The sequence below is a fragment of the Somniosus microcephalus genome, chromosome 6 (genome assembly GCF_052327205.1).
Source record: "Somniosus microcephalus isolate GS21.2 chromosome 6, FLI_Smic_1.0, whole genome shotgun sequence".
Taxonomy (NCBI): Eukaryota; Metazoa; Chordata; class Chondrichthyes; order Squaliformes; family Somniosidae; genus Somniosus; species Somniosus microcephalus.
The window spans coordinates 66,396,462-66,423,888 of record NC_140992.1 but is presented as its reverse complement, the minus strand read 5'-3'; the positions used below and the strand labels follow the sequence as shown (position 1 = coordinate 66,423,888).

At 42.0% G+C, this 27,427-nt stretch overlaps 1 protein-coding gene across 1 annotated transcript in view; it reads right to left on the bottom strand.

The window, feature by feature from the left end:
• Positions 1-5,360: 5,360 nt before the first annotated feature.
• The window catches only part of vmn2r1 (vomeronasal 2, receptor 1), a 35,322-nt gene continuing 13,255 nt past the window's right edge, over positions 5,361-27,427 (bottom strand). Inside the window, exons 3-6 of the mRNA XM_085990332.1 lie at positions 20,276-21,172; positions 17,126-17,353; positions 9,616-9,739; positions 5,361-8,025 (exon numbers count right to left, since the gene is read on the bottom strand). Coding sequence (XP_085846458.1) covers positions 7,028-8,025; positions 9,616-9,739; positions 17,126-17,353; positions 20,276-21,172 — 2,247 coding nt within the window. The 3' untranslated portion in view covers positions 5,361-7,027. The remainder of the gene's footprint in view (positions 8,026-9,615; positions 9,740-17,125; positions 17,354-20,275; positions 21,173-27,427) is intronic.

The window sequence follows — 27,427 nt, the reverse complement described above, 5'->3', positions numbered from 1 at the left end:
TTTCTTTTCATAAATCTTCGAAACTCTTCGGACACAAACTGTGGTCCGTTATCAGAGCAAATCTGCACTGGCAAGCCGTTCCTGGCAAAGATGGTCCGTAGGACTGCAATAGTTTTCTCCGTGGTGGTGGAGGACATTTGGATCACCTCAGGCCATTTCGAGTGTGCATCCACAGCTATTAAAAACATTGAGTCCATGAATGGACCAGCAAAATCAATATGCACCCGTTGCCATGGAGAGGAGGGCCACTCCCAAGGGTGTAGAGGGGCATGTGGTGGTGCATTTTGGACCTTCTGGCATCCTGAGCAGCTCTTAGTTAGGTCCTCGATTTGTTGATCAATCCCCGGCCACCACACATAAGCCCTTGCAAGGCTTTTCATTTTCACCCCTCCCAGATGACCTTCGTGAAGCTCATTGAGCACTCTCTCCCTTAACTTGGGTGGAATTACCACTCGGGATCCACACATCACTGTCCCCTGGCATACTGACAGCTGTTCTCTTCTGGATGAAAATGCTGGCAACAGTGAGTCACCATGTGTTGGCCATCCCCTCACCGTCAAATCATATACCCGAGACAGTGTCGGATCATTGCGGGTCTCCTTCTCTATATCCGCGTTAGTTACTGGCAATCGTTCAATTATTGACGAATAAAATATCTCGATAGGGTCCACTGCTGGTGCTTCCTCCACAGTAGGCAGTGGCAAGCGTGATAGTCCATCAGCATTTCCGTGCTGTTTCGTGCCTTTATATTCTATTTCATATTGGTTCGCCCCTAGAAAAAGGGACCATCTTTGTAACCGTTGTGCAGTCATTACCGGAACGCCGTTCTTTGGATTAAAGATGGAGACAAGTGGTTGGTGGTCAGTCAGCAAGGTGAACTTCTGTCCATGCAGATAGTGGTTGAATTTTTTTACTCCCCATACTAGGCTGAGGGCCTCCCTGTCAATCTGGGCATAGTTGCGCTCGGCTGAGGTTAGTGACCGAGACGCAAAGGCTACTGGCCTCTCCAACCCGTCCGGGAATTTGTGCGACAACACCGCTCCAATACCATAGGGTGATGCATCACATGCCAACCGGATTGGTAGTGCTGGGTTGAAATGGGCCAACACCTCTTTTGATGTGATCAAATCTTTGCACTTCCGGAAAGCTCGTTTACATTCGTCATTCCACTTCCATAGTACCCCCGTTTGCAGTAGGGTATTCAGTGGGTGTACTACTGTAGACAAATTTGGTAAGAACTTATGGTAGTAGTTCACCAATCCGAGGAATGACCTCAGTTGTGACACATTTTCCGGTGCTGGAGCCTTGACTACTGCCTCAATCTTTTCAGGGGACTTATGTAACCCCTCTTCATCAATAACGTGGCCACAATACGAGATCTGCTTCTGGAAAAACTCGCACTTGTGGCGATTAGCTCGTAGCCCATATTCTTTTAATCTAGCGAGCACCTTCTCCAGGTTGGCGAGGTGCTCACTGTCATTTTCGCCTGTGACCAGGATGTCGTCCAAATAACACTGAGTCCCTGGAATTCCTTGCAGGACTTGATCCATTGCCCTTTGCCAAATAGGCGGAGCCGATGCTACCCCGAACACCAGTCGGTTGTATTGACAGAGACCTTTATGAGTGTTGATCGTGAGGTATTGTTTCGAGGCTTCTCCTACCTCCATTTGCAAATACGCCTGGGCCAGATAAAATTTGGTGAAACGTTTACCCCCAGATAGCGAGGCGAAAATATCCTCAATCCGTGGAAGCGGATATTGTACCTGGCTCCACATGCCCCTCTACACCCATGGGAGTGGCCCTCATCTCCATGGCAATGGGTGCATATTGATTTTGCTGGTCCATTCATGGACTCAATGTTTTTAATAGCCGTGGATGCGCACTCAAAATGGCCTGAGGTGATCAAAATGTCCTCCACCACCACGGAGAAAACTATTGCAGTCCTACGGACCATATTTGCCAGGAACGGCTTGCCAGAGCAGATTTGCTCTGATAACGGACCACAGTTTGTGTCCGAAGAGTTTCGAAGATTTATGAAAAGGAATGGGGTAAGGCATTACACATCCGCCCCGTATCATCCAGCCACAAATGGATTGGCTGAGAGGTTTGTACAAACCTTTAAAAAAGCAGTAAGGGCCATGTGCGATGACGACATTCCACTGCAGCATAAGGTGGACAATTTCCTGTTTGCCCACAGAAATGCGACACATGCAGTCACCAACCAGACCCCGGCCATGATGTTCTTTAACCGAAGGTTGAGATCTCGTCTGGATTTGCTCAGACCAAATGTACAAAGAGATGTTGAGAGTAAGCAATTCCAGCACATCAATGAGAAGCCGACAAGGAGCTTCAATGTAGGACAACCAGTCTTGGCCCGCAACTACCGAACAGAGAAATGGCAACCAGGAACGATATGCACATGGCAAGGGCCACTAATGTACATAGTGGATGTTGGGGAGAACATTGTGAGACGCCATGTTGACCAGATCCTAGAGTCACAGGAACAAGTCAACCCCATGTCTCGCATACCTCGTGATGAACCCGACATACAGGTAGCATCTACCCCAGAAACAGTAGCATTGGAAGCTGATGAACCAACCGACGACAGGGGCCCAGAATCACCTCCGCACCAAGAGCAAGACATTCAGGAAAGGCGCTATCCAGAAAGGATCAGGAAGCCTCCCCAAAGACTGAATTTATAAATAGACTATTTTCAGTTATTGTTGCATATTAAAAGTGTTAATTGTAATTAGTTGATATTTAATTGTTAAATGAATATTATGGTACTGTTAATCTAAAAGGGGAGGAATTGTAGTGTATGTACCTTTAAGGGGAGAACTACTTTTTACAGCTCCTGTATACTGTAGTACCAGCAGTGACCACACTGGTATATAATCCTGAGTAGGGATCTGTACAGTTAGTTTTAGAGTAACCCTCATCTAGTAAACACCTGTTGATTGTTCTCTGCAGTCTTTTGTCTAGTTATTGAAGGACACACAACAGCAAGATACACGGATTTAACAATTTTGACAGTTGATTTCTCAGTGTTTGACAGCATTGAGGTGCTGAAAACACTGATAATCACTGCACAAAGGTGAACTCTTGCACCCAGGCTCTCCAATGACTCCATCCATAGGCTGGAGTAGATGGCAGCTGCAGGTGAGGTGACAGAAGCGATCTGTCACTGGTGAGAGAGGTTCTCCCAATGAAGTGGCACTGGACATACAGTTGGATTTAAAAACTGGTAAGCTAAAGAAATCTGTAAAGGTTTAAAAATGCAGTAACCAACATTTTCTTTGCTCTGAATCGCACCATGTGCAACATTGGATCCTTCACACCACTTCTGCAGCTGTCATCATTCCACAAACATTACAGCAGACTCACAACACACCACACTTACCTGGCGTGGTGTCCGGACATCGGGAAACCTGACCCAGAAGCGGGAAAATCCAAAAACAGGCTGAAAACTACTGATACGTACCTGTTAATAGGCAGGTAAGTGCCTTTAATCTGCTTCCCGCCGCTCAGTGTCGGGACCATTCACAAATCGGGGACCCGACACTTGGGAAAGCTGTTTGGAGGCGGGTTGACGGCAGGATCGGAACCCGCCGTCAATCAAATTGAATTTAACCTCTGACCCGCCTCCAAACCCGTCCTCCAAGTGCTGGCAAAATCGCGGTCTATAGCTTGTGTCATCCAGGGAGCGCTAGCTTTGAATGCCCCTCATTTCCCCCTCATGGGAATGTGTCGACTCTGTACCTGAACCATCTCCTCTTTGAAGGCCTCTCATTGTTCAGTTACTGTTTCGCCTACCAATTTTTGATTCCAATCCACCTGGGCCAGATTCCTTTTCAACTCGCTGAAGTTAGCCATCCTCCAGTTAAGTATTTCTTTGCTTGATTGCTACTTGTCCTTTTCCATAACTATTCTAAACCTGATGATATTTTGTAGGTATTTATAAAGTCTGCTTATTCAATTGGTTAAAATGCTCAAAGTATTCAAAAGTTTAGAAGATACACCTCATGGGAAATGTAGATCCAGTTTAGTTTGTCATCCACACATACTCGATCTGTCCTAAGATTCTGGGTTAAAATAGTTGACTTTCTCAAGACAATGAAACATCTCTGTTCTGTTTGATCAGCTTGATATATGTTGTGTGTACTTCCTGCATTGCAGGTCAGACTGCAAAATAAGCAAACCTCAGTCATTCTGATGACAAAGGTAATTATTGTTTCATGATTAATCTTTTGAAATTTTATAGTGTTGATTTTATTTTGCTTTGCAGCAGCTAATGTTTACTCCCCAAGCAAAAAGCAGTGGAAAAGGGGCAGAGACAGGAGATTTCCTGGTTATCTCCCCACCCCAAGGCTGCTCTTTTTGGACAGCAGCTGAAAGGATCCGAGGCCGACAGCCACTATCTCTAAAAGGCCCCGAAGCCAGCAGCCTCTCAGGCCTGCAGCAGAGGCTGGATTTCAGTCCCCATTTCCAGGTACAAGGCTATGCCAAGTATCAGGCCCGCACTTAGGGTGCATTGGGGCTCAGCTAATAGCCCAAACCCACAAATACAGGCAGGGTTAGGTGAAGAGATCTTTGGATAAATCAGGACCTATGCTTTCTCCAGTGGCAAGTCCTCTGATAACATATAGGATACACGGCACAGAAACTGGCCATTCGGTCCAACCAGTCTATGCCGGCGTTTATGCTCCACTCGAGCCTCCTCGCATCTTTCCTCATCTAACTGTATTAGCATAACCCTCTATTCCCTTCTCCCTCATATGCTTGTTCAGCCTCCCCTTAAATGCATCTGTACTATTCACTTTAACCACTCCCTGTGGTAGCGAGTTCCACATCTCACCACTCTCTGGGCAAAGAAGTTTCTTCTGAATTCCCTATTGGATTTCTTGGTGACTATCTTATATTGATGGCCATTAGTTTTGCTCTTCCCCACAAGTGGAAACATTCTCTCTGTGTCTACTCTATCAAAACCTTTCATAATTTTAAAGACCTCTATTAGTTCACCCCTCAGCCTTCTCTTTTCAAAAGAAAAGAGACCCAGCATGTTCATCTTTTCCTGATAGGTATAATCTCGCATTTATGGTATCATCCTTGTAAATCTTTTTTGTACCCTCTCCAGTGCCTCTATATCTTTTTTATATGGCGACCAGAATTGTACACAGTACTCCAAGTGTGGTCTAACCAAGGTTTGACACAACACAAACATGTCCAAACCCTTGATTCACAGTTAAAATCTCTTCCAAGATTTTTTAGTTTTTGCATAATCACACTTTAGTTTTATTGTAAGTTTTCTTTATCAAAAGATACAATTAGTTTAGACAGATTGCCTAGTGTTATTGTAAGTTTTCTTTATCAAAAGATACAATTAGTTTAGACAGATTGCCTAGTATTACCAGTTAGCCTAACATAAAGGAAGGAAATATTTCAAACGTTGTATGTTAGAAGTTGTGCCATTGAGTGGCGACATTGATTTCCTCCCCCACTCCATTGTGAGGAGATGCTAATTGGAAGTCAGCTCATCCTTCACCGGGAATACAGGGAGGGAAACAGAGGGAGAGCAGTCACAAAGTTGCACTCTTGCATCTCCAACAGATGGTTTCACAGCAACTTTGATAGAGGCTGGAGAGTAGGTCATGCACATGCTCCCTCAGTCAGATAGGGATGTGGCAAGACTAGGGAAGAGGAGACAATATTTTTTTTAAGTACTATTCTCAATTCATTGAAAGTCTATGGTTATATTTAAATAAATGGGAGGGGGAAATAAAAACAAGTAAATCAAGTACTGATATTTAATTACTGTAGTCCTTTACATCAGCCTAAGCGTGTAGTTCAATTTCAATAAACTGCATCCTATAGAACATAAACCTTTGGTGAGGTTGTTAGGCTGTGTCCATTTATATTTGATTTCAGTGTGATATTCTGTAAATAAATTGCCCTCAGATACAGTAACACAATTTTCTTTAAAATAAAAACCTTAGCCCAAAAATGACTGTTGGCAATTATAGCAAACACGTAAATGTGTTCATATTACATTCCTTTGTCCATTATTTTAACACAGCATTATTCATCTATTTTAATAGCAAAGGAAAGTCTGCTAGTAAACAAAAACGTAAAATGTTCAGCCATTAAAAGAGGCAACAATATTTTTTAAGCTTATGTGTGTTAAATAACCAAAAGCAGAACACAAATACAGCTATTTCAGAATCACAAAGATACAGAACAAGCACTGTCTGATTTGATTCAACCCAAGGTAAACCCATTACATCCAGTGTTGTATCAGATCCTTTGAAACATGTGCTATCATATTTAAAGTTATGTATGTATGCAGCATATACACCTCAATATTCATTTAGGACATGGTTGCAAGGTATATGAAAAGTAACCCAAAGGGGCCTTTATACCCAGCATTGGTTTTGTACTGGTAATGCAATTTTCTAAATGAACAATGGCAAAATCCCATCCCACAGTTACTTTTAATTGCATTTTTTAGTTCAGACTTTGTAGTCCACAATTATGCAGTCTGATTGATGTTGTTAACCCTCTTCTGATTTTGTTTGATTTTGTATTTGACAGTGACTGGGGGTGAAGATCATGAACAGTGCACAAACCATGCAATTTTAGAATCTAATTGTATTTTTAAAACATCTTTGGAAATCGTACTTTCAAAATATTATGCTTGTTAAACAAAATGGCTTTACTTCATTATATTCTAAAACATTAAATTTAGTTATGGGTCCTGCAGTTAAAAGAGTACAAAATTACCTTGATTTGCTTCTTCAAGCTCAGGTTGTTACACATTTATCATTTTTCATACAGAGTGTTGGCCAGGGGAAAGACAAGAACAGAGAATAATACATTCTACAAATTCTGACATTAAAATATAATCCATTGGCATTTTATATGTATGATATACAATCTATAGCTTCCTTGAATGCTTAAGGACTATAATAATGCATATTCAAGCAGCGAAAATAGTCCTAACATCACATGCAGATCCTGTTTGTAAGCAAGTTTATTCATTGAGTGTAACTGTTGAACAGGCAGTGCTTACTCCTGAACAGGTCAGTGACTGTGAGGTTGGTGGTGCACTCTTGTCATTGTTATCAGCTTTGCCGTTAACTAATTCTTCTGTATTCCTTTCTGGCTTCAATATGATAATATAACATTTAGGAACAAAAAGACAAGCAAGCAAGCCAAAACTGGATGCCAAAATAGCAAACATTTCAACAGCTACCATGTATTTCCCTCGAGTGCTTAAGTAGGCCGGGACAAAAGAAATCCAAACAATAAAAAAGACAAGCAGGGCAAAGGTCATAAACTTAGCTTCATTAAAGTTATCAGGTAATTTCCGAGCGATGAAAGCAAAAACAAAGCAAATACCAGCCAGTAATGCATCATATCCTAACACACAACACAGAAATATGACAGAACCTTCATTGCATTCCATAATGATTTTGATATTTTGAGACAGTGTATTCTTGATAGGGTAAGGAGGGAAAATTAGCAACCAAGCTGTACAAAGACAAGCATGGCATAAAACAAAGATCAATGCAATAATTCTTTGCTGAAAAGGGCCTAAACTTTTTTTTTCTGTGCCGTCAGGGGATTTTGCTTTGGCTGCTCTGGCTTTGAACATCAAATTAACAGCCTTTGACAACACACATGAAAGGCAGGTAGCAAAGCTAATAGCAAGAAGAACTTGTCGTGTCATGCATGACCATGCTACTGGCTGGCCAACAAAGATAATTGAGCTGAGAAAGCATATAACTAGTGAAAATAGCAGCACAAAGCTCAGTCCACGATCATTAGCTTTTACAAGGGCAGTATCCCTGCGAACCATGTAAACTACAGCAATGGCTGCAGCAATGCAAGCCCCAAATATCGATAGTGCTATTAATGTCATTCCCAAGGCATCGTTGTAACCAAGGAATTCAACCACTTTATGTACACATTCATCTCTGTTCGCATTGGACCAGTAATCTTCAGGGCACTGAATGCATTCCCTTGAATCTGTTAAATGAACATCAAAATCTTGTTATGTAGTTGACATATACATATCCATTATTTATTTTCAAGTTTAGTTTTGCAATGTACTGCTAATTCCACTTAAACAGCTCAAATGGATATTGCCTTTGCTAAGTATACTGCATACAGTCAATCACTGTTGTAGCATTAACAATTTAGTTGATGTGCAGTGCTGCTTTTCTCTCAACTTTTAATCCAACTGAACTAGCAACATTTATTTACTTAAGAAAACTATTCCCTCCCAGCTCAGGTCATTTTTTATATAAAGTAAAATAAATAGCAGATACTTTTATTTTGCTTGCAAGAAGTCTCATTTCTCACTCAAAATGTCTGTTATTTTTGGGGAAAGTGGGTAAATTGATCTCATACAATCCAATGATGAATTCTGTGTTACAATGAAGCATTGGGGTCTACACAACCACATATTTCAGTCACTTAACCAGCCATTCCATTGAATAACTATTGTCTGGATGTAGGAACCAAAGTCAAGTTTACAAATTCATTTTACCCCTGACATATCATTCTTGTTAGGGTAAGGAGGGAAAATTAGTAACTAAGCTGTACAAAGACAAGCATGGCATAAGACAAAGATCAATGCAATAATGAAAAGGGCCTAAACTTTTTTTTTCTGTGTCGTCAGGGGATTTTGCTTTGGCTGCTCTGGCTTTGAGCATCAGATTAACAGCCTACAGACTCTGAGCTCTGACAGACATTCCCAAATAAGGTATATCGTTGTTCAGGTTGTTTTTGTGTTTTATCATTCAGTATTCCAGTTCTAGTGTTCAAATTCACCACGTTTTGCCACGGGGGTTGCATTTTCGTATACAACTGTCATTCCTTACTATTTGTTCCCTGTCTTAAGCTATTAACTTCAAGTTTTACCATTCAAGCTCTAATCTTCTCCTACTGCCATTAATCTTCATTCTTTATTTACCACTGATAAGTTATGCCAACAGGATGAAAGAGTGCGATAAGGACTATGATGAGAAAACTACAAGCTGGTGAAGCAGTATGTTGGTTATCTCTGTACCATGTGTAGTTGTATAGGTCCATGCCAGCAATTCCCTCTCCTCTGATTTCCTGAACTCAGGCCAGGCTATCAGGGGGTGTCAAGTGGAGACTAGGTATCTTCCTCATGGGAGGGAAAGAAAACTGGAGCATGAATTAACCTGCACAACTTCCATGCATCTTGTACTGGCTGATTACAAATGTAAGAAGTCACACAACACCAGGTTATAGTCCAACAGTTTTATTTGAAATCACAAGCTTTCGGAGCAGCACTCTGAAAGCTTGTGATTTCAAATAAAACTGTTGGACTATAACCTGGTGTTGTGTGACTTCTTACATTTGTCCACCCCAGTCCAACACCGGCATCTCCACACCATGGCTGATTACAGACTAGTTATGCACTAATAGAAATTAATATATTTGTGTCTTGACATTTTTATTGCACGTGAATTCCATTTTAGATTTTATAATTTATTGCGCAACATGTATATAAAACTATTGAGTGAATATTTTAGATACATTTATAAAAATGGAAGTATTATTTCATATGAAAATGTTTTAACTAACCTGTCTCATTAGTTATCTCGCCATCAGCGCATGGAATGCAGTCAAAGCAACAAACAGGTTCGCCTTGTCGAATTCCCTTCCTGGTGCCTGGCTGACAGCTCTCACTACACACAGAAAATGGAGGCTGCCAAATGGAACATTGATACAAATTAAGTATGATTTTTCAGAAAACAATTTGCACAAATAAGACTACAAAAATAAAGCTGACGTTTTTCTGGCCTAAGAGAAAATAACAAGCGAGTGAAGCTGTCATCTCAAAAACATAGCATAATAAAAGCACTTTAAGGGAAATTAATAACCTTGTAGTAAAGAGGCCCGTAGGGAAGAGTGGCCATAATATGATAGAATTTTATATTAAGTTTGAAAGTGATTTAGTTAAATCCGAAACTATGATCTTAAATCTAAACAAAGCAAACTACGTAGGTATGAGGGGCAAGTTGGCTAAGGTAGATTGGGAAACTACATTAAAAGGTATGATGGTAGACAAGCAATGGCTAGCCTTTAAAGAATTAATACATAATTTACAACAAATATATATTCCTTTAAGGCACAAAAACCCCACAGGAAAAGTGGTCCAACTGTGGCTAACAAGAGAAGTTAAAGGTAGTACTAGATCAAAGGAAGAGGCTTATAAGGTTGCCAAAAAGAGCAGTAAGCCTGAGGATTGGGAGGATTTTAAAATTCAGCAAAGGTGGACCAAGAAATTGATTTAAAAAAAGGGAAAATAGAATATGAGAGTAAACTAGTGAGAGACATAAAAACAGACTGTAAAAGCTTCTATAGGTATGTAAAAAGGAAAAGTTTAGTGAAAGTAGATGTGGGTCCCTTACAGGCTGAAACAGGAGAAATTATAATGGGAAATAAAGAAATGGCAGAGAAATTAAACACATTCTTTGGGCTGGATTTTCTCAGCCCCAAGGAGGGTATGGAGGTGGGACTGCCGGGAAAGTTGCAGAATTTGGGGGTGGGGGGGGCAAACCCGCCCCCAACCCGTCTCCATGCCCTCTTGCCAGGATGGGGGAAGCCGTCCTGTCCTGGGTCCCGTCTCCTTGGAGGTGGGAAGGGAAAGCCTATTAACTGCCTGTTAACAGGTAGTGAACAGGCAGAAAATAGGATTATTCCCATTTTTCGTCCTGAATTGCGGGCTTCCTGACCTGGGGGAACCCCACCGGGGTGTAGGAGGCAAATAGGAGGTCTGCGGGGGTTGGAGGGGTCTGAAAGTGCAATGTAGAGGTGAGTGATGGGTGCAAGTGTGGAGTGGTAAGTATGTGAGGTGAGTGCAAAGTGTTAGAAAATGGTAACTTACCTTTGTTTCGGCCTACAGCCTTCAGCCGCTGTGGAGCCGAAGTCCCCGACATCTCCATTGTACAGATCACAGACTGGCTGTTGCATCCTCCGATCCAACAGCCAGCTGATTTCTGCAAAGTAGAAAGGTTTGATGAGTCCTGAACATAAGGACTCATCAAACTACACAGAATGTCAATGTTTGACAGCTTCACAGAGTTGTCAAACGATGACATTTCTTCTTTCAAAAGCTCTTGACAGATAACACGTCATACGTTGACGTGCTCTGTCACTGACTTCCCCCTAATTGGCCTGCTGAGCCCACCGGGCGGGCTTAACAAGGTCAATCAGGGGAAAATCCCACTGGCTAGCCAGAAGCTGATGGAGAAGGGACTGAAACCCGACAAGTGGGAGTCCCAACTCCAAAAGTTTCCCATTCAGAAAACCCTGCTCTTTGTGTCTGTCTTCATGGAAGAAGGCACAAAAAAACAGCCGGAAATAGTGGAGAACCAAGGGTCTAGCAAGAATGAGGAACTGAAAGAAATTAGCGATAGTGGATGCATTGGTTGTCATCTTCCAAAATTCCATAGGTTCGAGAATGGTTCCCACAGATTGGAAGGTAGCAAATGTAACCCCACTACTTAAGAAAGGAGGGAAGAGAGAAAACGCAGAACTACAGACCAGTTAGCCTGACATCAGTAGTAGGGAAAATGCTAGAATCTATTAAGGATGTGGTAATAGGGCACTTAGAAAATAATAATAGGATTGGGCAGAGTCAACACAGATTTATGAAAGGGAAATCATGTTTGACGAATCTGTTAAGAGTTTTTTGAGGTTGTAACTAGCAGTATAGATAAGGGGGAACCAGTAGATGTGAATTTTCAGAAGGCATTCGATAAGGTGCCACACAAGAGGTTATTAAACAAAATTAGGGTTCATGGGATTGGGGGTAATATACTAGCATGGATTGAGGATTGGTTAATGGACAGAAAACAGAGAGTAGGAATAAACGGGTCATTTTTCGGGTTGGCAGGCTGTAACGAGTGGGGTACCGCAAGGATCAGTGCTTGGGCCTCAGCTATTCACAATCTATATCAATGATTTGGATGAGGGGACCAAATGTAATATATCCAAGTTTACTGATGATACAAAGCTGGGTGGGAATGTACGTTGTGAGCAGGATGCAAAGAGGCTTCAAGGGGATATAGATAGACTAAGTGAGTGGGATCCAAACATCAGGGACCCAAAATAAATTTCACAGTAGGAACAACCAAAATTGAACAAACCACTAACTACACATACTTGGGCTTAAAAATCAGTTCTACGGGAAACTTCAAACTGGCTGTGAATGAACTGAAAGAGAAAGCAAGAAGGGCTTTCTATGCCATCAAAAAATCAATCCAAATAGAAATCCCAATTAGCATTTGGCTCAAAATTTTCAAATCAGTAATTGAACCAATTGCACTCTATGGCAGTGAGGTATGGGGACCGCTAACTCAACAAGAATTTGCAAAATGGGACAAACACCCAATTGAGATCCTACATGCAGAATTCTGTAAAAGTATCCTCCGGACTCAAAGGAAAACAGTAAACAATGCATGCAGGGCGGAACTAGGCCAATATCCATTAATAATCACTATCCAAAAAAGAGCCACCAAATTTTGGAATCACGTACAAATGAGCAATCCCCAATGCTATCACTACGACGCCCTGAAATGCCAAGAGCTGACCATAAAGAAGAATACCCTCAGTCAACTAGTCCTGGGACTCAGTGAAGTAACTACTAACAATACTAACAATAACCAGCCCCAGGACAGTGACAGGGTAACACAAAGAATTCGACCCAACACAATCGTCGCTAAGCAAAAGGAAAAATATCTGACATATTGGGCAGAAACAACAAAAACCCAAAGCAAACTCAATTGCTACTTGGCCCTAAACAGACAATACAACATAGCTGATTACCTGACCATGGTAAAGGATAACAAACTGAGAAGAACCTTGACAAGGTACAGACTTAGCGAACATAGCCTAGCGATCGAAAAAGGCAGACACAGGCAGACCAGGCTGCCAAGAGAGGACAGGATATGCTCTCACTGCAGTCAGGGAGTGGTGGAGACAGAGATGCACTTCCTCACAGCTTGTGGAAAATATCAGGGCATCAGGGAGAATTTCTACCAAAAATTCTCACAAATATGCCCTGATTTCAGAAATCTGAATGACAACCAAAAACTCCCATTCCTACTGGGAGAGGAGAGAAGCTGTATAACACTGGCGGCACACTATGTTACAGCTTGCCACGAACAGAGGGACAACCAGTAAACTAAGAAAAGAATATATATAAACAATGCGAATGTATATTTATACACTCAGGGATATACCTGTTTATACACTGTATGAATAGAACTGCGTTTATGTGCTAAACCATAAATGTATTTTGATGCTTTGGCAACATAAGATGTAACTTATCATGCCAATAAAGCGATTTGAATTGTGAATTGTGAATTGAGTGGGCAAGAACATGGCAAATGAAATATAATGTGGACAAATTTGAAGTTATCCACTTTGGTAGGAAAAATAGAAAAGCAGAGTATTTTTTAAATGGTGAGAAATTGGGAAATGTTGGTGTTCAGAGGGACCTGGGTGTCCTTGTACACGAATCACTGAAAGTTAACATGCAGGTACAGAAAGCAATTAAGAAAGCAAATGGTATGTTGGCCTTTATTACAAGAGGATTTGAGTATAAGAGTAAAGACGTCTTACTGCAATTATATAGGGCCCTGGTGAGACCTCACCTGGAGTATTGTGTACAGTTTTGAGATTCTTACCTAAGGAAGGGTATACTTGCCATAGAGGGAATGAAGGTTCACCAGATTGGTTCCTGGGATGGGGGGATTGTCATATGAGGAGAGATAGAGAAGACTAGGCCTATATTCTGTGGAGTTTAGAAGAATGAGAGGTGATCACATTGAAACATACAAAATTCTTACAGGGCTTGACAGGGTAGATGCAGGGAGGATGTTTCCCCTAGCTGGGGAGTCTAGAACCAGGGGTCACAGTCTCAGAATAAGGGATCTGACATGAGGGGAAATTTCTTCACTCAGAGGGTGGTGAATCTTTGGAATTCTCTACCCCAGAGGGCTGTGGAGGCTCAGTCGTTGAGTATATTCAAAACAGAGATCGATAGATTTTTGGATATTAAGGGAATCAAGGAATATGGGGATAGTGCAGGAAAGTGGAGATGAGGTAGAAGATCAGCCATGATCTTATTGAATGGCGGAGCAGGCTCGAAGGGCCAAATCGCCTACTCCTGCTCCTATTTCTTATGATGAATGTATTAGTACACAAGCTGTGAAAACCTATTGCAGGACTGATATAGTTTTGCAAATATAAGACCATAACAATTATAAATTGGGGAAAGGTAGCAATATTTTTCATTCCTGCATAGTTTGTGCACAATTATAAATGACAAAATGGAATTATGCGAGAATTTTCAGGATAGTTTGCGAAATAGCAAATATGTAGCTAAATATTTGCAAAGTGCTATCTGTTTATCATAATGTACATTATAGTTGGCCCTGTGCTTGTGGAAACTGTAGACAGCCATTTTCCTCAATACTTACGATGAGCATTACAGAAGTGATGTAGAGACAGAAGGGAAGCTAAGTGATTTAGTTGTTACAATTTGCATAATACAAGGCAAAGTGTGGCACAATTCCATTGAAGTCAAAAATTCACCGAGGCACAAACGATGATACGAGCATCACACTAACACATTGCTTAAACTGAATGAAGGGCGAGGCCATTTAATTGAGTTGTGACCAGAATGTTGGGGGCAATTTTAATCTAACCCTCCCGGCAAAAACAGGAAAGTCATGTTGTTAAAATTGCTTCAGTACACTTACCACACCGTTTGCACTCGAGTCCCGATCGGCACTGATTTTAATCATGGAGTTTTTTTTAGGTGGTTGAGGTGCCTGCTGGAAGCAGGTGGGCACCTGATGAATACATGCAAATTGGGATCCTATGATGTACTTAAGACCCTGATGCATTTTTAACAGGAAAAATAGGAAGTCCTGCCCAGCATCCACTGAGTAAGACATCACAGGATTGGATTGAGAGGCTGACTGGAAGCAGTGATTAAAGAGGTGCAGGCACTCAGATCATAATGATCTGGGTGCTATTGTGCTTTTTGGATTTCCAATGGATTTTTTGAGCTTGGAGATGGTTTGTTTCTGATCTTTTTTGCCTTGAATAAGCACTCACAGCTTATGGTGGGTGACATTCCAGCTTCAGTGTTTTGGATGGAGGAAGAGATGGAGGAACAGGAGCAGCAGCAACCACAGTAGCAGCCTCAAAGACCGGGAGGAGCAGCTGGTGAGCCTGTTAAAAGACAGCAGGTGAGGAAGGCTGCTTGTAGGTCTTACCCAACCCACAGGGTCTATAGACCAAGAGCTATTTTCCTGGATAGCTCTGAGGAGCAGCACATGGGGAGGCTGTGCTTCATCAGTCAGGCTGTTGCTGATCTATGAAGCCCCCTGAAACAATCTGCTGCCTGCTGGGCCAGGTGGCCATGCTTTGCCAGTGGCTGTCAAAGTCACCACCACCTTTAACTTTTTTGCCTCAGGCTCTTTCCAAGATGTTACAGGGGACATCTCTCACATCTCCCAGTCTGCAGTACACAACTGCATCTACCTGGTCACCAATGCACTATTTTCCAGGGCCAACTAAAACATCACTCATCCCAATGACGCCAACAGTCAAAATGAGAGAGCTCTAGGATTTGCAGCTGTGGCTAGCTGCACTCATGTCCGGGGGTTATAGATTGCATTCACGTAGCCATGAAGGCACCAGAAGACCAGCAGCAGCTTTCGTGGACAGGTCTGTGATTACCACAAAAGGATCGTGCAAGTCAGTGCCAGTTTCACAGGCAGCTGTCACGCCGCCTTCATCCTGCTACAATCAACCATCTCCCCACTATTCCACTCTTCCAGGAATGTAAGAGGATGGCTGTTTGGGGCCAAGGGCTAACCCCTCCACACATGGCTGATGATACCCATCCACAACCCCACCATGCCTGAACAGCCCAGGTACAACCAGAGCCATGGGACCAGCAGGAACATAACAGAGTACAATATAGAGCTCTTGAAGCAAAGCTTCAGGTGCCTGGATTGGTCTGGGGGATCCTTACAATATTCCCCACACACAGTCTCCTGCATCATTGCAGTGTGCTGCATATTCCAACATGGCAATACAGAGAGGATTGAATTTCGAGGAGCCAGAGCACCAGTATCAATCATCATTTGATGAGGAAGAATTGTGTGAAGGTGAGATAGAAGCAGAAGAAGGAGGACTAGCACAATGCCTTAAGCCAGAGATGCCGATGATCATTTGATAGCACAGTACTTCTGGTGATCTGCTCATTACCCCCCCCCCTGAAAAGATAGACAAAGACGCTCTACATTAACGGTCCCTGTTACCTCCTTCACCACCCCCTTAATCGTGCTTTAAAGAACACTGAAACCATTCATCCAACTTTTATATCAATGATGATGTATTGACAATGCAGATTCAGAAGCTGCTATGAAAAGATACTGCAGACCAAAATGCCAAATGTGATAATGGTGATTAATTTCAGTCTTGACAAGCCTCCACCTACTTGAGGGAAAGAGAATGTCCCTCGTTGCCCTCATCTCTTGCAATAGAACCTCCACCAGGGAGGCAACAGAGAACCTTGGGGCTTCCTACCGACTCATTTTCCAGTTTGCATCATTGAAAGACGCATTGTCAGCAAAGTAAAGGCAACCTCCCTCCAACTCCACCCCCCCCCCCCCACTCCGCTTTGTATAGTGCTCTGGAGGCTTGCTGGAAATTACACCCAGTAAGTGGGCAATCGGGTCGGATGTCTGCCAATCAAATGTTAATTTATGACCGTCCCCCCAGCCCACCTGAAACCAACTCCCATTTAAAATTTGCCCTATTCTGTCACTTTTGACAATTTAACACATCTGAATATTTCAATCGAGTAAAATATTTGCCAATTCACTTAAACTTAAGATGCTATTGCTTTCATTTCATGAACTGCTATTCAGGGTTCTAAGATAATTAACAGTTATGTTAATCCATGTTTGACTTAACCTCCTTGGCTACTAAGCACAAATAAGAATCATATTCTATTAAATCATCTGCTGTTATAAGTAAAACAGATGCTTCATTACTTACATACCGTAATTTGGTCATCGTTCCAAATTATAGTGTCATTTTGGACGGTCATCTCTTGTCCTGGGGCAGCGGTTCCATTGTAATTGCCTATTACCTTATAAGAGATATACCCATCGGAGGTTCTCTGCCAGTTTAAAATATCATACATTGCATCGATATCTCCATTTACATCAAAAAATATTTCTTCCCCTAGAAGGCTCTTAAACCGAACATTTTTCAGGTAATACATAAGCTAAAAGGAATAAAAGGAAAATTAACGAGACAAGTATTGTTTGTTAGTATAAAACAACATAGAGAAATAACTTTGTTAGTTCAATAGATGAAATCAAACATCTACTTTTAATTTACGTGGGCCAAATCTTGCTGGGAAAATAACGGCATGTTAACGATGCACGCCATTATTAATGCACAAATTGGCCAGCAAATTCAGGGGATTAAGAGATACCCATGAGTTGCGAATCTCCAAACTTGCTGGTCGATTTACGCCGCTCCCCCGCTTGCTTTGCTCAAATGGCATCTCGCCCTTAGCCGCCCCATTATTTTAAAGAACTTGCTAGATTTTCACATTAATTGCCCATTAAGCTCACTGCAGAAAGTTAGGGCTGGTAATTCAGAGTACCCTTTTAACGATGTGAAAATTGTTAATGCAATGCCAATCAACCTCTATGGCCCAGAAAGGGAACAATTTAAATGATTCAGTCTCATTCCTGCATGTAGTAAATTTAATTTTGTTTACTATTTTTTCTTATTTTCCCTTTCTGTCTCTTTTTTCTCTCTCTCTTATTCCAATCTTTCTTTCCCTCTCTTTATTTCTCTTTTTGTGCCTGCTTTGACTCTAATTCACCCTCCTTCTCGGTCGTTCCTCTGTTTCTTTCTCAATCCCTAAATTTCATTGGTTAAGGAGATGCAGTAGATTGTTGGTCCCACCATTCGCTCAGGTCCCAGATGTCATGTTGCCCTCACTACGCCGATATCAGCTCGCACTTCCAGCACATTACGATGCAAAAATTTTCTGAGCAGAAGGCCGGGGTGCAGGTAACGTCAGTTTACACCACTCCAGCATTTTTCTAATTCAATCACATCTTATTTGAATACTGAAATTTGATTGGTTGTCAGCGACCTTCAGTTTTTGCTGATGATTAAGTTCGCTAAAGATGTGGAAGTGCTTTTGCTTCTATCAGTACTAACAGCAAGCCTTCTACTCTCTAAGATTGTCACTTTTGATTTGTAAAGCTCAAATGGAAACATTCAAATGTTCAATGAGCCGTCTTTATTCATGGTAGCAGCCATTTTGCAACAATACAGCAGTCAAGCAATTTTCCATGAAGTGTTTATCTGTGAATTCTTACAGATTTCTTGTCTGCTCATGTTTTTATCTCTACAGGTGACATCTCACCCCATCAAGGATAGGCTTCTTCCATGTGCCCAAGAGCTAATTTTGCTGAACGTGATATGAGTAACACCAGCTTCTATTTACCTAATTTCCAGCGGAAGCAGCACTGACAGAAGTTGGGGAAACAGTGTGTTGCATTGACATAATGACAGATTTCCTACTTATAAGCTGGTATACCAATGGGTTAGAATTTCTACCATTGAATATGAATGGGCAGAAATTTAGTCCCATATTCCAAGTCACCACTTGTAAACAGAGGAAAATTAAATGCTTGCTCGCACTGCTATTTTACAAACAGGTGGAAAAAGTGACAGCCAGCAAGATAATCTCACACACATATTGGGATATCACAGTAGATGCAGCATTTGCAAGGGAATTGAATTTGGATTACTGTATAAAGAGCAAATTGCTAAAATAAAATGGTGCTAAAATTCCAAATAGAAACAAAAACATCTTTAAAACTTCTGTCAAAGCCACAGTGGTCATTTTCAGTAACATATTTCACTATTAGTAACCATCAGTAATGTGGTAATAACCACAAAGACATTTCATTTCTTGTTCAATATTTAATCTTAAAATTTAGTTTCCAGAATTTCTGACTCAAGCCATAAATATTTGATTGGGCTTCACACAGTCTGTCAACCATGAAATTAAGCTCTTTATTTCAAAGAGCCATTGCCATATTCTTTGGAGATTTGTGAGAAGCTGCAGATCCACAAAAGCACACCACCTTCTGCCTGGAGAAGAGGTAACACTGCGGCAGATTCTCAACTCTCTGCTAGATCTACCGATTCTGTGCCAAACCTCTGCAGAACTCCATCAAGCTCACAATCAAACTCCCAATTCTCGGTTGTCAGACTCTTCATTGTACTTTCAGTTGGACTCCCAGACTGTCAGACTCATTGCATGAACAATGATTTCTAAAGAATTCCTTCCAAAAACATGCTTATCTATAACTATATTTAAAGCATTTAACTAATAAATGTGGTCAATGATTTACTCGTGACCCTGTATACACAATGTCATCGAGCACACCATGTTTACAAACCGAGGTTGATTTCTGTGACTTTTTAGAAAGACAATAATGCACCTTTAAAAACAGTCTTATTCAATAATACCTAAAAAAACATTCCAAGGCTGCTAAAATCAAGGCCAACTTTGAAATTCACTTCCATTTCACTTGCCCTTTAAGTGTTTGTTTACATTTTGCAGAAACATACATATGTGTCACATTATTTTTTAATAACTTCTTTAGAAATTAGAACCTCAAATAGATTCTACTCAGATTTAGGATAACTGCCAAAAGAACCAGAGGCGACATGAGGAAAATAAAATTTATGCAGCAAGTTATCATCTGGAATGCCCTGCCTGAAAGGATGTTGGGAGCAGATTCAATAGTAACTTTCGAAAGGGAAATGCTTGAAGGGGAAAAATTTGCAGGGCTATGGGGAAAGAGCAGGGGAGTGGGACTTATTGGATAGCTCTTTCAAAGAGCAAGCACAGGCACGATGGGTTGAATGGCCTCCTTCTGTGCTGTATCATTCTATGATTCTATGATTGAACAGGGACAGTATACAGGCTGGAAGAGTGATGGACATAACTTTTAGGAAGACTGATGTCCCCACTCTCTAATTTTTCCTCAGCGTTGACAGACATTTCACTGGTGTGTGTATTGTTGCTTCACTGCAAAGCAGCACATTGTTAATGACTAAAAACTAATTAAAATAATTCCATTAGCTCCTTGTACCATTGAAAACATACCTGCCATGGCTGAAAGTCTTTGAGGTTTGTGCATGATCCATTTGCGAATGGACCCTCTCCTGTCTTACAGGTGTACATGTTGTGAAGTGCGTGTGCCACAGTGTATACAGATTTGTACACACTGTATGTCAGCCTCAGCTGAGATACGTCAGCATATGTATTGTCAATTTCATTCAATCTCTCCGTTCCTGTACAGAACCTCTGGGAAAGAGGGGAAATATTGTGGATTCTATTCTTAGTGTCTGTATCTGTTCTGTTATGCTCAGCCATTTTATAATCAAGCTTTCTACTGACAGCCACCCCATGCTCAGGCCACATGCAATCAAAGGCTCTCTCCCAGAATTCAGTTATCAGTTTTTCTCCAGAATTTCTTGGATCTAATTGAATAAGGTGATTACGTAGACCACGGATATCAGCTCGTTGAATTGCAAATCCAATAGTTCCACCCAAAAGTGAGGAATATTCTGGTTTGGAAATCAGTGCGGAGTTAATCCAAGCCTCACTTGCTATCCATGTTCTGCCAGAAATATTACGTTGCATGACTTCTTCTATTAAAGAGCTCAAGTCGATATCAGCAGAGAAGATTGCAATGATTTTGGCAGTTGATTGTTCAATTGTGTCTACGATCCGAACTATTTTCTCTCTTGCATAAACTTTGGGGATAGTCTCAGAGAAAGAGATGCATACACCAGCCTTTTCTACCTCTTCTTTAAAACTTTTAATTCCATATTTCCCATAGTCATCATCTGATGCAATTGTGCCCACCCATGTCCATCCAAAGTGCATCACAAGTTTTGCCATTGCTCTGGACTGAAAAGTATCACTTGGTATGGTTCGGATAAAGGATGGAAACTGAAATTTATCACTGAGAACTGAGCAGGAGGCAGAGTAATCCACCTGAAAAACAGTAGTCAAAGAAATTATTTTTTAAATTCTACCACAAACTATACAATATCTCGATAACAACATGTACAAGTTATTGCTTTTCCCCCCAAAGTTTTTGAAAACTTCTGTTGTGCTTGTGGGCAATTATTTTTTCACCTCCCATTATTTTATTTTCTAACCTTGAGCACAGAGCTGGGAGATTGCAAAGGGAGTGAATCACAAGCAGAGTGGAGGGATTTTGTGAGCGCAGTAATCGGTGGAGAGGATAAATTCACTGGTATGTATTAGGTAAGTTAGGTAAGTAATCAGCAGATTGGAATTTGGCTTTGTCTTGTAACATAAAAGAAACTTTGTTTACACAGCGAGTGGTTAAGATCTGGAATGCATTGCCTGAAAGGGTGATGGAGGCAGACTCAATCTTATCTTTCAAAAGGGAATTGGATAAGTATCTGAAGGAAAGAAAATTGCAGGGCTACGGGGAAAGGGCAGGGGAGTGGGACTAGCTAGGGAGTGGGACAAGCCGAGAGTTGGCACGGGCTCGAAGGGCCGAATGGCTTTCTTCCGTGCTGTAAACATTCTATGATTCTATGAAACTGCATGGTCAGTGGCAGTTAGCAGTTAACAGCTATCAGCTGTAAGTGGTTGCTTGAGTTGATGAAAAAAGCTGTGAGCTAGAAGCTGACTAAGCAGTTGTAGATTGTTTGACTCTCAAAAAGGTAAATATTAGATGCTAGTTTGCAAAAGCACAGAGCTTGGAGAGTGTAAATGGAGTGAATTGCAAGCAGAGTGGAGGAATTTTGTGAGTGCAGGAATTCAGTGGAGAGGAGGAAGGTGGTGGAGACGTCTGACTGAAAAGGAGGAGTGGAACCACAGAACCCAAGGTCTCTAAGTTAAGACACGAGAGCAGACCTGCGGGAGAGCGAGAGGAGCGGCCGCAGATAAAGGTAGGCCCAAGAGCCTGGAGGGAGCGTGAGTGTCAGGGAGTGCCGTAAGTGATGTCAGCGCAAGGGAAGGAGCTGATTGGTGAGTAGTTGGTGATTTTTTTTTTGTCTTAAGTTTATTTCTGTTAAGTTACTTAATAGTCTATTAAATAGAGACATGGCAGGGCACCTCGGTCCTGTGGAATGCACATCTTGTGCCATGTGGGAACTCCAGGACACTTCCTGTGTCCTGGACAACCACATGTGTAGGAAGTGTCGTCAGCTGGAGGCGCTCAAGCTCCAGATTTCGGAGCTTGAGCAGCAGCTGGCGTCACTGCGGTGCATCCATGAGGCTGAGAGCTACGTGGATAGGACGTGGTCACCCTGCAGCATAAGAGTGTGCAGGCAGAGAGGGAATGGGTGACTGGCAGACATATAAGGAGGACCAGGCAGGTAGTGCAGGAGTCACCTGAGTGCATCTCGCTCTCCAACCAGTATGAATACTGGTGAGGGTGATGGTTCCTCTGGGGAGTACAGCCAGAGCCAAGTCCATGGCACCACGGGTGGCTCAGCTGTTTTTTGGAAGAGGGGGGAGGAAGATCAGCAAAGTAATAGTGATGGGCGATTCGATAGTTAGGGGAACAGACGGGCATTTCAGTGGCCGCAGATGTGATTCGAGGTTTGTATGTTGCCTCCCTGGTGCCAAGGTAAAGGATGTCACTGAGCGGCTGCAGAACATTCCGAGGGGGAAGGGTGAATAGCCAGAGGTCGTGGTCCATATCAGTATCAATGACAGAGACAGCAAGAGGGATGAGGACCTGCAGGCAGATTTTAGGGTGCTAGCAAAGAGATTAAAAAGCAGGACCTCAAAAGTAGTAATCTCCGGATTACTCCCGGTGCCACGATCTAGTGAGTATAGAAATAGGAGGATAGAGCAGATGAATGCGTGGCTGGAGAGATGGTGCAGGAGGGAGGGCTCAAGATTCCTGGGGCAATGGGGCCAGTTCTGGGGAGGTAGGATCTGCACAGGCCGGATGGTTGCACCTTAACAGAGCTGGGACCAATGTCCTCGCTGGGGAGGATTTAAACTAATTTGACACGGGGATGGACACCAGGATGTAGCATTAGAAAGGAGAAACAAGGTTCACAAAGGATTGGGAGAGATAGATAGCACTAGAATAAGAAATAGTACGGTATTAGGTGGGGTCAGACTGAGAGAATACAAGAAGGTCTAAGATAGGTTTACAGTGTATGTATGTGAATGCACGAAGCGTGGTATATAAGGTTGGTGACCTGCAGGCGCAAACAGACACATGGGAATATGGTGTTGTGGCGATAACTGAGATCTGGCTCAAAAAAGGACAGGATTGGGTACTAAATATTTCTGGATATCAGATGTTCAGGAAAGATAGGGAAGGAAAGAAAGGAGGTGGGGTGGGAGTATTGATTAAGGAGAATATTACAGTTTTGGAGAGAGAGGATGTCCTGGAGGGGCCAAGGACAGAATCTATATGGCTAGAGTTGAGAAACAATAGAGGTGCCATTACACTACTAGGTGTATTCTATAGGCCGCCAACTAGTGGGAAAGATATGGAGGAGCAAATTTGCAGGGAAATTAGAGGTGCAAGAACTATATAGAGTAGCAATAATGGGGGACTTCAACTATCCTAATATAGACTGGGATAGTAATAGTGTAAAGGGCAAAAAGGGGGAAGAATTTCTGAAGTGTGTTCAGGAGAACATTCTTGATCAGTATGTTTCTGGCCCAATGAGGAAGGAGGCACTGCTGGATCTGGTTCTGGGGAATGAGGTGGATCAAGTAGAGCAAGTGTCAGTAGGGGAACAGTGATCACAGTGTCCTAAGGATTAGACTACCTATGGAAAAGGACAGGGAGCAATCTAGAGTAAAAATACTTAACTGGAGGAAAGCCAATTTCAGTGGGTTGAGAATGGATCTGGCCCAGGTAAGTTGGAATCAAAGATTGGCAGGCAAAACTGTAATTCAATAATGGGCTGCCTTTAAAGAGGAGGTGGTTTGGGTACAGTCGAGGTATATTCCCACAAGGGGGAAAGGTAGGGCAACCAAAGCCAGAGCTCCTTGGATGACAAAAGAGATAGAGAGTAAGATGAAGCAGAAAAAGGGGGTGCATGACAGATGTCAGGTTGAGAATACAAGTGAGAACCAGGCTGAATATAGAAAATTCAGAGGGGAAGTGAAAAAGGAAATAAGAGGGGCAAAGAGAGAGTAGGAGAATAGATTGGCAGCTAACATAAAAGGGAATCCAAAAGTCTTCTATAGGCATATAAATAGTAAGAAGAGGACTGGGGCCATTAGGGGCCAAAATGGAGACCTACGCATGGAGGAAGAGGGTATGGCTGAGATACTAAATGAGTACTTTGCACCTGTCTTTACCAAGGAAGAAGATGCTGCCAAAGTCATAGTAAAAGAGGAGGAAGTTGAGATACTGGATGGGATAAAAATTGATAGAGGAGGTACTAAAAAGGCTGGTTGTACTTAAAGCAGATAAGTCACCAGGACCGGATGGGATGCATCCTAGGATGCTGAGGGAAGCAAAGGTGGAAATTGTGGAGGTACTGGCCATAATCTTCCAATCCTCCTTGGATACGGGGCTGGTGCCAGAGGACTGGAGAATTGCAAATGTTACATCCTTGTTCAAAAAAGGGTGCAAGGATAAACCCAGCAACTATAGGCCAGTCAGTTTAACTTCGGTAGTGGGGAAGCCTTTAGAAATGATAAAGTGCCACATAATAAGCCCATGGAATAAAAGGGACAGTGGCAGTGTGGATACGAAATTGGCCAAGTGACAGGAAACAGTGTAGTGGTGGACGGTTGTTTTTCGGATTGGAGGAAGGAATACAGTGGTGTTCCCCAGGGGTCGGTACTAGGACCACTGCTTTTCTTGATATATATTAATGACTTGGACTGGGGAGTACAGGGCAATTTCAAAATTTGCAGATGACACAAAACTTGGAAGTATAGTGAACAGTGAGGAGGATAGTGATAGACTGCAAGAAGACATAGACAGGCTGGTGAAATGGGTGGACACGTGGCAGATGAAATTTAAAGTGCAAAGTGATACATTTTGGTAGGAAGAACAAGGAGAGGAAATATAAACTAAAGGGTACAATCCTAAAGCGGGTGCATGAACAGAGAGACCTGGGGCTATATATGCACAAATCGTTGAAAGTAGCAGGGCAAGTTGAGAAAGTGGTTAAAAAAGCTTACGGGATCCTGGGCTTCATAAATAGAGGCATCAAGTACAAAAGCAAGGATGTTCTGATGAACCTTTATAAAACACTGGTTCGGCCTCAACTGGAGTATTGTGTCCAATTCTGGGCACCGCACTTTAGGAAGGGCTTAGAGAGGGTGCAGAAAAGATTTACGAGAATGGATCCAGGGATGAGTGACTTCAGTTACATGGATAGATTGGAGAAGCTAGGGTTGTTCTCCTTAGAGGAGAAAAGGTTGAGAGGAGATTTAATAGGTGTTCAAAATCACGAGGGATCTAGCGAGAGTAGATAGAGAGAAACTGTTCCCATTGGCGGAAGGGTCGAGAACCACAGGACACAGATTTAAGGTGATTGGCAGAAGAACAAATGGCGACATGAGGAAAAACTCTTTTATGCAGTGAGTGATTAGGGTCTGGAATTCACTGCCTGAAAGAGTGGCGGAGGTAGATTCAATTGTGGCTTTCAAAAGGGAATTGGATAAGTACCTGAAGGAAAAAGATTTGCAGGGCTACAGGGAAAGGGCAGGGGAGTGGGACTAGCTGATGTACTTGTGATGAAATATTTCCATTCATCACTGCCTGTGACTGAGATCGGTTTCAGTGTCATTTCCCTTCCCCCAGACCTCATTGTATTGTGTACTGGAATGTGCTGTATTGTATACTGGAATGTGCTGTGTGTAGGGCTCCGCCCATACCTGGCCCCGTTTGTAAGCTAGCTTCAGTCTAGCCCCAATCTCCAGAAGGACGACATCTCTCTCGCTTACGTGTTTCGTTCTAAGTTAATAAAAGCCTTGTTTTGTTCTGCTACCTTCGAGTCTCGGAATTATTGAGGCACATCAGTACTCTTGCAGAGAACCAGTACGGGCTCAACGGGCTGAATGGCTTCCTTCTGTGCTGTAACCATTCTACGATTCTGTGATTCTAACCTTCCATGGATTATACCCCAACTGAAGACATGGATGTGTTGTGCACTATGCTAATGTTCCCAAGCCTCTGCCTACATGGCTCTTGATCTAGACTTCTGGAGCAACCCATTGACTCACCCACTGATTTCACCCGGTTCAGTGCTTCCTTAATAACATAGCCAATAGGTGACTGCGTGCGTGGAGAATCAGTGGCAGAAATCCATGTTCTCACTCCACCGCACAACATGTTAGCAAAACAATGTACTGTACCACTCCAGTTGTATTTTTTACATTCTGCCATCAGAACATAGTTTCTGGCATTTTCTGTCCTGGACATCATACTGCCATTATTTATTATCATATTCCTATTCAATAAGGTAGTCAATGCCAGGCACAATGCTGTTCATTTATTACAAAAAGGGGTGAGGTAAAAACAGGAATTGATCAGTATGATTTTATTTTTAAAATATATGTTTATGAATAAGGTGTATGTACCCCACCTTCGAATTTTGGGTTGGAAACGCTTACTTTTATTAAAGAACAAGTACAAATTAAGTTCCAAACCCAACTGAATTGGACATTTTGCATTAATTTGGAAATTCTGCATATTTCAGGTTCAGACAGCCTTTTAAAAAAAAAAATGCAGCAAATATCCAGAGGGACCATCATCGTGTGCTACAGAACATTAAACATGATCTTACATCCTCCATTTCATGTGATATGAGCTCCAGATCTTAGTCAGAGTGTCATGGGTAGGTGCTCAGAACTGAGTTACCTCAGCCCATTGTGCATATCATTGTCATAGGCCTGTCGATTAACCAAGAAATTATACATAGAGCAGGGTGATTGAACAAGTGGCAACAGAGTACAATAGCTATGTAAGAGGAGGGGAAACCTTTGGACACAGTAAATTTAAGACTAGTCACTGCCGTTAGCACTCTCTGTAATCCTCATAGTGTACTGAAGTCTCCAATACATACAGTAATAATTCAATATAATTTCTCAGAATATTCCTAAAGCAACAGTGACCTCTATTGTACAATACTCTTTGCAACTGCCCATTCTAAAGGAAGAGTGCTTTAGTTTTCTGCACCTATTTTAAATGTTATTTGGTTTTGCAACACAAATACAATACATTTTAAATAATCTACAGTTGTTATATGAACAGGGTTTCAAGCACAACTAAGAATC